We start from the raw sequence: 11,533 nt of genomic DNA, 5'->3' as shown, positions 1-11,533 counted from the left end.
TTTTATTAAATTTTTGTTAGTGTGTAACCAGTAGAAAAAGATAAGTCATTGGATGAAATTTCACATTAATCTGACACTATTAAATCATTATTGACGACTAATTAATAACTAACAATCACAAAAATTACTGACCTCCTAGCATTCCTCTTGTTTAATTGTAGTATCATTTAATTAAGAATTTCTGTACAATTTGTCATCTGTTGTCTAATTATGTAATTTGAATATAACACAAGGTTATTTTTGTAATCCAATTCATATATAATAAAGCGCACACAGCAAATTCTCACCGAAAGCCAGTGTGAGATTTCTCAAGCTTTTGGCAATTGGCATAAGAAATAGAGAGAGTAGGGGTTTCCTCATCCACAGAATCTGTGAAGTAACATAAAGGAAATTCCTTCTTCTTTCTGCTCTGTGGGGGAAAAATGGCTTCAGATCCAAAAATTCACAAGTTCGAAGAGGTGGCAAAGCACAATCAGACCAAAGATTGCTGGCTTATTATTAATGGAAAGGTAAATTATTATTATTATTATTGTTATTATTTTCGGAGGAACAGGAATTTTCTTTGGATGATTGTGATTGAAATTAGGGAGAAAAAATGTCAAGCATATGCTGCTGCTTGTGGATTATTACTTTTAATATGTTTGTATACATAATAGTGAGCTGAGATATGTTTACATATATAATATCTTATCATCTTTGCTGGCTATGATTAATAAATGCAACTTGTATGACAAATTTGTTGACTTTGTATTTTTTTACTCCTTTTTTTTTTTAATGGAATGCTTCGTTTAATTGTATACATCATGGTTTTCTGAACCTGATCAAATCTATTTGGGTTTTGTTTGTGTCACTTTGGATTGTGTGAATAACAAATCAAGATCCCTATCGTGAGTTTGCCTCCTACTTTTACAAGATTACATTTCTTTTACATGGGTACGGAATCTTATTTTTATTTTATGAAATTGACCGGGTAACAAAAGTTCACTTGTCATTATTGTTCAGCTCATATGCCAAAACCCCGGCTATATGTGATATTTTGCAGAGTAAAACTCGTTTCTGGCATGCATTATTTACACGTGTCCTACTTTAGTCAGCTACTTTTCTGATGCTTTGCTACTTGGTTTGAGTTCCCCTTGTATGTCATTGATTAAGCTTTACTAAGAAGATACTCCTCTTGCATGTGCATTACTAGTTTGCGTAGCAGCTTTGATCAATGTACATTACTATTTATACCGTCATCTGAATGCCTTTCATGCTTTTGTTGGCGATAACATCAATTTAGCCTCTTGGCTTGTTTATGCATCTTTTTTTTTTTGGGTTATGGCTTGTTTATGCATCTGAATGCTCCCTTCGACACACTAGCCGAAGGGAATTTATTTTCTCTATTTTAACATTACACGAGATAGTACTATTGATATTCAGAAGACTGATTTTCAAGCTAAAGGTCCTTGTAAAGAAAATTATAAATAACTTTGAACTTTGTCTCTGGTTGAAGAACCCCCAAAACACAAGAGCTTTCTATAGTATATCATGATGTTATTATTAATATCAGCCATTTAACACATTTTTGCTTCAACCATATTAGGTCTACGATGTCACCCCTTTTATGGACGACCATCCTGGAGGTGATGAAGTTTTGTTATCTGCAACAGGTATGCTCACTAAAGGGAGCATTTTCGGGTATCGAAATAAAATTTAAGGCTATAAGTATCTATTAACTGTTTGAATTGCTAAAACTTATAAACGTCATTTAAATTATGATTAAATTGATTATCAAATTTACAATTGTCATATATGGTACAGTTACTGATACCTTCATGTGAAGAAGAGTACTGAAGGAAATTCCTTGCTCAGTTACTGATACCTTATTGTGAACAAGAGTACTGAAGGAAATTCCTGGCTAAAAACACGAAAAATAACTGTATTGTTGACAATACTCTATTCTGCATTACAGGAAAAGATGCAACCACCGATTTTGAGGATGTGGGGCACAGTGATTCTGCAAGAGACATGATGGACAAATACTACATAGGGGAGATTGATGCATCAACTGTCCCATTAAAGCGCACCTACATTCCACCCCAGCAAGCTAACTATAACCCTGACAAGACTCCAGAATTTGTGATCAAGATTTTACAGTTCCTGGTTCCTCTCCTGATATTGGGTTTAGCCTTTGCTGTTAGGCACTACACCAAGAAAGATTAGGGTCCTTTTCTCTTTTTTTAGTTATGTCATTGTGAAGGGTCTGTGCTAGTGTGTTTTTTCTTTAATTTTATTATATACAGGGTCATTTAAAAGGACATTGTTCTAGCTTCTTTGTGGTGTTTTGAACATTGACACTGGATTATAGACTATTCAAGTTCAGGAACGCAATGCCTTCCAACCTTCTTTGGCAGCTGTACTAGTGTCGTTACAGTTGAATAACCTTATGTTGGATGATAAGTTTCTTCTTTTAAATTCAGTATCGGTGCTTCATAAACATTTTTGTTAAGTTATTAGGAGAAACGAGTGGTTTGTACCTAAATTTGTGTGGATTAATAATTTGTTTCCATCATATATATATATATATTGGTGGTGAAACAATTATGGGATCAATTTGATCTTAAGATAATGGATTACTATTCTTTATTATAGAGAGCATAACTGAATTCTTATATTATTTTCATTTTATAGTTGATATCTAAGGCTGGGTTTGTTTTCGGAGAGTGATATTAAGTATGGTGTTTGGTGATCGAGATTAGAATTAAAATTTTAATTTTTTAGAAAATAGAGATACAAGGAATTGAAATGGAAATTGAAATTTTTTAATAAGATGTTTTTTATATATTTTTATTTAATTTTTTAAATTTTAAATCTATTATTTAGTTTTTATATTTATATTAAATTAAAGGTTAAGTACAATTTGATTCTTAAGATATATGTTAAAAAAAATTTTCGTTTCAAATCTCTTTTTGTATACAAAATCGTCCCTAAGGTTTAACTTAATTTTAAAATCGTCTTTACCTTAAATAGAGGTGGCGGCGGAAGTGAAGGCAGAAATAGATCGTGGACAATTTTTTCTTCCCTTTCCCTTTTTTCTTCTTCCCTTCCTTTTTGTGGGGAACATTCTTTTTCTTATTTTTTTTATTTTATAATTTTTTATGGGTAATTTAGTCTAAAATTTTAATATTTAAGCAAAAATAATTTTAAAATTTGGTTTTAAACTTTAGGGACGATTTTCTATGCAAAAAAAGATCAGGGACGAAAAAAATTTTCGACCTATACTTTAGATCCAAAATCGTACTTAACCCTTAAATTAAACATGATATTAAGATATAATACAATCTTATATACTTTATACGAAACATTATACAAAAATTAAGACTTAATTTTGTTTCAGTATCTCACTTTCTGTTTCAGTCTTTCTGTCAAATGCAGCTTAATTATCTATCTTATGTGCAATTTATTCTTTATATTTTTAGGTGTATAAAACGACCATGTAAAAAAAAAAACAAGAAGCTACAAAAATATTTGGTCAAAATTTATGAACATATTTGTGAATAATTCTTAAATTTGAAAAATAACATACTTATTAAATAAAATAGTGAAAAATAACAAATATTATAACAACATTTTATATGAGGGAACAACCATTATGTTGAGTTTGAAAATCAAAAGCTTGATTAAAGTGATGAACAACATTATTGAGTGATTATCAATTGTTTGGGTAATTTGTTTGGTTAAGTGTGCAGAAAATTGACCCTATTAAAACAAGCCCATTAAGCAAGCCCACATACATTTTGACTAACATCATCTTTAGCTATATAACTCACTTCAATCTAACCCAAAAATGGTATATGGCTAAGGCTTAGTTTGGTAAAGCTTTTGCTTTTTAAAAGTAGCTTATGCTGCAGCACTTACGTTTGGTAAAATCAAATTAAAAATGGCTTTTAATAAGTACAAGCACCATAATTGTGTTTGGTAAAACAGCTTTTAAAAGTTGAAAAAATTATAATAAACATGTTTATAACAAAAAAATAAATTTTTTTCAAATTCTTTAAAATTTTATATAATATTTTAAAATAAAATAATGTTAAAATAAAAAATTCATAATAAACATAAATATAATAAATAAATTCTTCTATTTTTTAACTTAAAAATTTTATATAAGTATCATAAAAATTTATTTTATCCTAAACATCATTACTAAAAATATTAAATTACCTAAATTACTATAATCTAATTTTTTCCACCAATCAAACTTAATGCTATATTATTTCGAACCATCTCCATAGTTCCAAGAAACTCATCTCCAACTTTTTCAACTCCATTTCCAGCTTCACCTTCATCGCCATATCCATCTTCTTCTTCAAGCTCAACGTCCATCTGATCATATTTTTTAAACTTACGATCACTTGTAGAATAACGTCTAATGTAGTTATGCAGAGCCATTGTTGCAATAACAATTTGAATTTGTTTTTTATAGCTAAAACTAGGCATATCTCGTAAAATTTTCCATCTCTTTTTCCAAACTCCAAATGTACGTTCTATCACGCTTCTAAGTGAAGAATGAGCATAGTTATATATTTCGTAGTATCCAGAAGGTCCATTAGCACGACGAAATTCTGGCAAATGATATGTTGCTCCTTTGTATGGTCCTAGATAACCTTTCTTTTCTGGATAGCCTGCATCTACTAAATAGTATTTACCTGTATATTATTAAATGAAAGAAAACATGATAAGAAATTAAATCTATATATGGAGTATATAATTTAATCTTAAAGATAATCAAGTATTACCTGGTGGAGGTTTTGGAAAGTTCAACTCAGATGTACCAATTGCATATAAAAATACTCTTGTGTCATGAAAGCAAAAGTAAATTCCATATCAAAATTACATGCAGCCATAACATTTTGGGTTGGAATTCCTTTTCTACCAATAAATCGAATTTGGTCTTCAGTAGACACAATCACTGGCACATGAGTTCCATCTATAGCACCAATTGCATCCTATGATTAACATGATTAGAACATTAATTTTACAAATACTATAAAGCAAATTTAATACCAACACATGCAATGAAAGATAATAATTTTTTTGGTAATTATTTATAATATTTTTTAAAATAAATAATATATAAATTACCTTAAAGTGAGGCCAATATCTATCATCATTCTTTAATTTTGTAGGCACTTCTTTAAAATCACGATCCTTTGGTTGTATAATGTCTATGGCCATTTTGCACACAGCTTGTAGCACTTCTTCAAATTTTCGACTTATTGTTTCACCGGAATGTTGAAACCGCTCCTTAGTTGACTTATTTGAGTTTCACCTCCTAGTACAAATAGGAACATTGCTAGCATTTCTGCAGCACTTATTCTCTTTGAGGCACATAAACCATAGTTTGTTTCCAAATCATAGCATAGTCTTTTGAAACATCTTTTCCATCCTAAACATGCTGCAACAACGGCTATTATTCCCTTCTAATATCTCTTTAAGCCATTTGTTTCCTGTTTGTGTAGAAGTCATGCATGGTCTTTTATAGATATACTTATTTAATATTGGAAGACCAAACATGCTGTAAGTTAAAACTCGATCAAATTCTTCCTCTTCCTCTTCATCATAATCAATTTCCATATTCCAATGCACTGTATAATAATTATATTAAAAGAAAGAATACAAAGATTAAAAAAAATAGAATAATATATCAAGAAAGGAAAGTATTGTAATTTTTATTTGCAATAAAAAAGATCAAATAAAATAAACAAATCCAAGCAAATGAATGTAAACAGCAGACACAACTCATGGTCTATAAAATGAATGTAAAAAAATCTTAAAAAAGCTTTGTAAATAAATTATTCTCCTTCTCCTCTTGGACATTCTTTTCGTTCATTAACCACGCAATTTTGACTTCTTTATGCTTTAAGGCAACGAACAGCTCTCTTTTATCTTTATCCAAGAAGAGTCGAGTTGCAAACATATAAATTTGTTCAAGTGGATCTATATCCGGTATAGCATCCAATTCTTCTATTGCTTGAGTTATACTAGGTCCCAAAGTATCATTTTTATTGGAGCTCCTACGTTCCACAGCCTCACAAAGTCTATCAATTTGGTGTGACAATTTCTGAGCACCTCCAACTTTTTTTGCTTTCTTGTAAGCATTAGCATTAGTGAAATTTTCCCTTTTTCTTTTAATGTTTATAACACTAGACTCAGGCTCTATATCAGAATCTTCACTATCTTCAAGTTGTGTATTTTTCTCAATTGAAGAAGGAACTATTCCGGAAGATGGAGTCCAAGCATCTTCTCCTGTTGCAGCTGTTCTTTGAAACATCCTATCCAATGTTGCCTCAAAATCTGGATGAATCCCTTCTTTTCTAAATTTTTTAGCCTTTGGAATAACCTACATAAAATATTGATACTTAGTACTAATTATATATATCAATATGTATTCTACTATGCTTACTAAACTAAGCTTAAGAATACTAACCGCTAATTTTTTAGCCCACCACTCTTCACTTGCATCAATTGTCTTTTTAGCAGAATCCCATCCAAGTCCAGTCTCGTTCCCTTTCAATTGCTTCCAATTCTTCCAATCTACTTTCAACTGATCCCATTTGTTTCTCAATTGTTTTCTATTATATTCTTTTCCCGTAGCTTTTGTGAATTCAGCTATCAATTATTTCCAACCTTTGGTATCAAAATGTGTGCCCGGTTTGCTACCAGCTTCAATACTTTTCACACACAAAGCACAAAAGATGTCTACTAAATTTTTGTTCCATTGTGCAATTTCTTTTCCATCATTTTTCTCTTCAGATGTGATCAAATTCATTGTTGTATCCATCAAACTTATCATATGATAACAAAAATTATTCCATAAGTTCATACAAAAATTGAAAGATTGAAAACAAAGTAAATCATAAAATTTTAAGTCAGGTATACCTAAATACTTGTTATGTGGTACACAATAATAAATTTTATAAAGTATTATTATCAATTAATAAGACTAATAAACATACAATATTATTCTATTCTAGTAGGCTAATAATAACACAGGAACCGGAAGAATTATAAAAACAAAAGAATCATAGAATAATTAATTAACATTACTTGAAAAAAAAATCACAAGAAACAATAAACTGATAATATGATTCATGAATCAAATTTTGGAGTTCTAATTGAATCAATTAACACTTTATTTAGATACTAACTCAAATTTTAGAGACTAATAATTAACATATTTACTTGATTTATTCTCTGTACTAATAAATAGATTTATCATTAGTCAATAATAAATTTGTATGTAATCCATGTTAGTACTGGGTACGTCCATTACCCACCTATGTATATTGGCTCACCTTTACAGATCATAAAAAATGGGACACATATCTCAAATAAACTACTCTTATGATTATATATCTATATTTACATATGTATATACATGTTGTTATTATAATTTGGACTAATGCTCATGCAAAAAAAATTTTATGATTGGTTTTCATCAACCTCTTCCCGTTTCAAAGAACAGAAAAAAAACAAACAAACATAATAGATCTACTGAAAAAATACAAAATTAACGCAAAAAAAATAATATAAATAGATAGAAGTTCATACCTAATATGTGATAGAGATGTATTTGTGTTGAAATTTGTGAAGATTAGGTTGAAAAATAAAAAATATATGAAGATTGTGTTAGATTTTATGAAGGTTAGGAAGAGAAGTTAGAAATATATGAAGATTTTAATGGCAATATAATAGCGAGAAATATGTGCGGGAAAATGAAAAAAATTTGGTAAGCATAAGCCAGCTTTGAAAAGCTCCCTCCTAGGTGCTTTCAAAAGCACCCTTAACTTTTAAAAGCCGCAAGCACAAGCACTTGAGCTTTTTAATTTACCAAACGCAAAATGACGTGCTTGTGCTTTTTAAAAGCACAAGCACCTCCTGAAAAAGCTTTACCAAACCCAGCCTAAATCAAGAAGAAGAAACCGAAAAAAACACAAACCTTTCACTATCCCATTTGGTGGTTCAACACCCAAATTCATACACATCACTGAGTCACAAGATAAGAAATTTAAATTCACTTCATTTGATTTTATTTTCAATTCTACTGAACACATACTCTCTTCTCTCTCTTTTCTCTCTCTTCCCTATCACATCAAGTCACTGAACCAAAAAAGAAGAGAGAGGAAAGATATGAAACTAGGGCTCGGCGAAGAACCAAAAACTGGTTTCCAATTTCAAGTAAGAAGAAGGGCTACAACAAAGAAGCAAATCCCATTCGGACAGAGCATCTTCAAAAGTTACTTTTTTCATTTGTGCTATACCAAGAAACCGTAAAGAAATCTACTGAACTTCAAGCACAAATCAACCGACTATGGAAAAGAAGAAGTCAATGATGCTCTGCCTTGAATCCACGGTCCAAAACTAAATTTGGAGCCAAATAAAAGATTCACGGTCAAGATCAAAGGAACTTGAAGAAAAAGAATGAAAGAGAAAGGTATGTTGCATGTCAAAGATTCGGCCTTTTCTCTCTTTCCACTGAATATGCCGTTGCGAGCTCTGATGAAAGAGGAAGAAGACAACACAAGTGTTGAACTTGGTTCAAACCTTGGAGGCTTCACTCTTTATAATAAGGGTGAACAACCAATGGTTGAGCAAGGAAAGTGGAATAGAGCACTTGGTTCGATTCTCATAGCCTCTTAAGCTGTTCTAAGTTCTTCTCTTTCATGGTTATCATTTTGTATTTCTTTTTCTTAGTTTAGTCTGTCTGAGTCTAATTGAAAAAGACAAACATGGTAAGGTTTGTAAGAAAAAACCAATGAGTGAAAAAGACAGTGAGCTAGACTTGGAGAAAAAGCCATAATTATCTCGGAAATTCTTTGTATGTTCTGTTTTGTGTCATGATCCTGTGGGGATTTTCTTATAATTTGGGTTAGCACTTTGCTGTTGAAAGCTAGGTTGAGTCCTAGTCAAGTTCAGATTGGGTTAGAATCTGGACTTGTCCCAGATAGGATTGGGTAGATCCTAGGGAGAATTGATAATTGTAATCTGTTGAAAAGATAGTGAAATTCCATCACTGTTGTGATAGAGACTGGATGTAGGCTACATTACACTAGGTTGCTGAACAAGGATATATTAGTGTCAATCTCTACACTCTTCTTTATTTTTGTATTCTGCACAATAGGAGACAAAACAAAAGTATCTTGTACCAACTTAAGATACAAAACAAAAATATCTCTTGTATTTTCAGAACAGAAAGCAAGTTCACACGAGAAAGGAAAATAGGGGCTAAGATCCAACCCCCTTTCTCTTAGCCATTGATAACCATCAGTTGGTATCAGAGCTTGGTCTCAAAGAGAACAAGTTTTGAATGGAGGAAAGATCCTGATGGCAAGCAACAATGATTCCAATGTGGTGGCATACACTCTAACAGAAGGATAATCAAACAATAGACCTCCATTCTTCAATGAAAAAACTATAACTATTGAAAGAAAAGAATGAAGATCTCTGTTCAGTCAGTAGACTACAACATATGGAAGATCATCATGAACGGTCCTCAAGTCCCAACCAAAATTGGAGCAGATGGTGTTGTCATTTCCAAGACTGAGGGCAAATGGAATGATGAAGACACAAAGAAGATAGAACTCAATGCCAAAGCTGTCAACATGCTAAACTGTGCAATCAACTTCAAGAAATACCGAAAGGTATCAAGGTGCAAAACAACAAAGGAGATCTGGGATAAGTGATGCGTGAGCATCTTGTCTATCTTTTCCTAGTGAATTTGCACTTAAATTGCTGAGTTTAATTAAGAATTTATTATATTTTAGCCACTATGGATGCTATTTTGAGTTTTGGGCAATTTTATTTATTTTAGGTAGCATTCGGCGGAATTTGACAGAGTTTCTACAGCACAAGAATCAAAGGAGATGGTTGCGAGGAGCAACGCGCACGCGTGCATGACACGTGTGCGTGAATTGGAGGTATCCATGGCGATGCGTGCGCGTGACTGACGCGCACGCGTGAATTGAAGATTTGCTCAGCGACGCGTCTGCGTGACTTGCGAACAAGACCAACGACGTGTCCGCGTGACTGACGCGTACGCGTGACATGCGCCACGTGTAGAAAAACGCTGGGGGTGATTTCTGGGCTGCTTTGACCCAGTTTCCAACCCAGAAAACACAGACTAGAAGCTGCAGAATGGACAAAGCAAGTGATCCCCACCCATCAGCTGAAGATTTGTTAATTAATTCGAATTTAAATTTAAATCTTATTTTTAGGAAAATATATTATTTTTAATTTTAGATAATTAGATTTTAAATTTATTAGGATTAGTTATAAATAGAAATTCAGATGCGATCAGAGAAACACAGTATATTTTACCAGAATCGTTATTTTCCCTCTCAATCATGAGCAACTAATCCTTTATTGTTAAGGTTATGAGCTATGTCTATTTGTATGGATTGATTTTATTGCTCTTTCTATTTTAATTTTTGCATGAATTTATAATTCAATAATTGTTTTTGCTCTTTATTTTATGAATATGGGTGGAACGGAAGTATGACCCATGTTCTAATTGAGTTCTTGTAAAATTTGGAAAAGCTCTTTACTTGAACAACAGCTTGAAAACATATTATATTGAATTTCTAATTGTTTGTATTTAACGGGATACGTGATATATAATCCCCTTATTTTTGGATAATTAGGATTCTTTTGGCATATAAACTAGAAATTGATCATCACCCTCTAATTGGAATTAATTGACCAAGGAATTGGCAGTTAATGAATTTTAGAGGAGACTAGGAAGGTCTAAGGAATTAGGGTCTAGTCACATATAGTTTGCCATGAATTAAATCTTGCATGATTAAATTAGTTAATAAAAAAAGTTAATCTAAAAAAATAGATAACTCTGAAGCCTTAACTGCCCCTTAATATTTTATTCCAAAGCCATTTATTTTACTATTTTAGTTTTTGTACGATTGAACATCCAAATACTATTTCCTGTTTTCCTGACTAAGCCAATTACTCAATCATTGTTGCTTGATCTATCAATCCTCGTGGGATCAACCCTTACTCACGTAAGGTATTACTTGGTACGATCTAGTGCACTTGCCGGTTAGTAGTGTGAGTTGTAAAATACCACACCAATAAGCTCCAGGTAACACACAAAGGTACCATCCAAGTAAAGCAAACTAGAATAGACATGCTGTGTAAAGAATACGAGATGTTCTCTATGAAGGAAGGAGATTCCATTAATGATATGTTTGAAAGATTCTCTATCATCATCAATGACTTAGATGCTATGGGGATTACACACTCTGAACCAGTGCTCCTGAGAAAAGTTCTAAGAAGTCTCACAAAAGAGTAGAAAACAAAGGCTATAGTCATAGCTGAGAGTGGTAACATTAGTCAAATGACTTAATGATGAACTGAGAGAAAAATTACTTGCTTTTGAAATCACTCATTTGAAAAATGATGCAAAAAAGAAAAGAGTTGTTTTGAAATCATTTACTAAATCACTTGGTGATGAATCCTGTGATGATTCATCAGATGACGA

General features: G+C 31.9%; 2 protein-coding genes across 2 annotated transcripts; one reads left to right on the top strand and one right to left on the bottom strand.

The window, feature by feature from the left end:
* The first annotated feature begins 256 nt into the window (after positions 1 to 256).
* LOC130944336 (cytochrome b5) lies at positions 257 to 2,633 on the top strand. The gene is made up of 3 exons (XM_057872620.1): positions 257 to 509; positions 1,586 to 1,652; positions 1,955 to 2,633. The coding sequence occupies exons 1-3, from the start codon at positions 423 to 425 to the stop codon at positions 2,203 to 2,205; spliced, it is 405 nt and encodes a 134-aa protein (XP_057728603.1). The 5' UTR covers positions 257 to 422; the 3' UTR covers positions 2,206 to 2,633.
* A 3,179-nt stretch (positions 2,634 to 5,812) lies between these two features.
* On the bottom strand, positions 5,813 to 6,811 carry LOC130945327 (L10-interacting MYB domain-containing protein-like). The gene is made up of 3 exons (XM_057874061.1): positions 6,670 to 6,811; positions 6,470 to 6,576; positions 5,813 to 6,382 (listed from the first exon to the last, which is right to left on the bottom strand). Exons 1-3 carry the CDS (start codon positions 6,809 to 6,811, stop codon positions 5,813 to 5,815), a joined length of 819 nt encoding a protein of 272 aa, XP_057730044.1.
* Between the last annotated feature and the right edge of the window lie 4,722 nt (positions 6,812 to 11,533).

The sequence above is a fragment of the Arachis stenosperma genome, chromosome 8, assembly GCF_014773155.1.
Source record: "Arachis stenosperma cultivar V10309 chromosome 8, arast.V10309.gnm1.PFL2, whole genome shotgun sequence".
NCBI classification, from domain to species: Eukaryota; Viridiplantae; Streptophyta; class Magnoliopsida; order Fabales; family Fabaceae; genus Arachis; species Arachis stenosperma.
This window is presented reverse-complemented; position numbering and strand designations above follow the sequence as displayed.

Bases quoted from the DNA above. Each gene is read 5' to 3' on its own strand.
- LOC130944336 (XM_057872620.1), top strand. From the start codon at position 423: ATGGCTTCAGATCCAAAAATTCACAAGTTCGAAGAGGTGGCAAAGCAC. The intron at 510-1,585 runs GTAAATTATTAT...CAACCATATTAG, and splicing joins GGCTTATTATTAATGGAAAG to GTCTACGATGTCACCCCTTT. The intron at 1,653-1,954 runs GTATGCTCACTA...TCTGCATTACAG, and splicing joins AGTTTTGTTATCTGCAACAG to GAAAAGATGCAACCACCGAT.
- LOC130945327 (XM_057874061.1), bottom strand. From the start codon at position 6,811: ATGAATTTGATCACATCTGAAGAGAAAAATGATGGAAAAGAAATTGCA. The intron at 6,577-6,669 runs GTTGGAAATAAT...AGTTGAAAGTAG, and splicing joins CACACATTTTGATACCAAAG to ATTGGAAGAATTGGAAGCAA. The intron at 6,383-6,469 runs GTTAGTATTCTT...TATTTTATGTAG, and splicing joins GGTGGGCTAAAAAATTAGCG to GTTATTCCAAAGGCTAAAAA.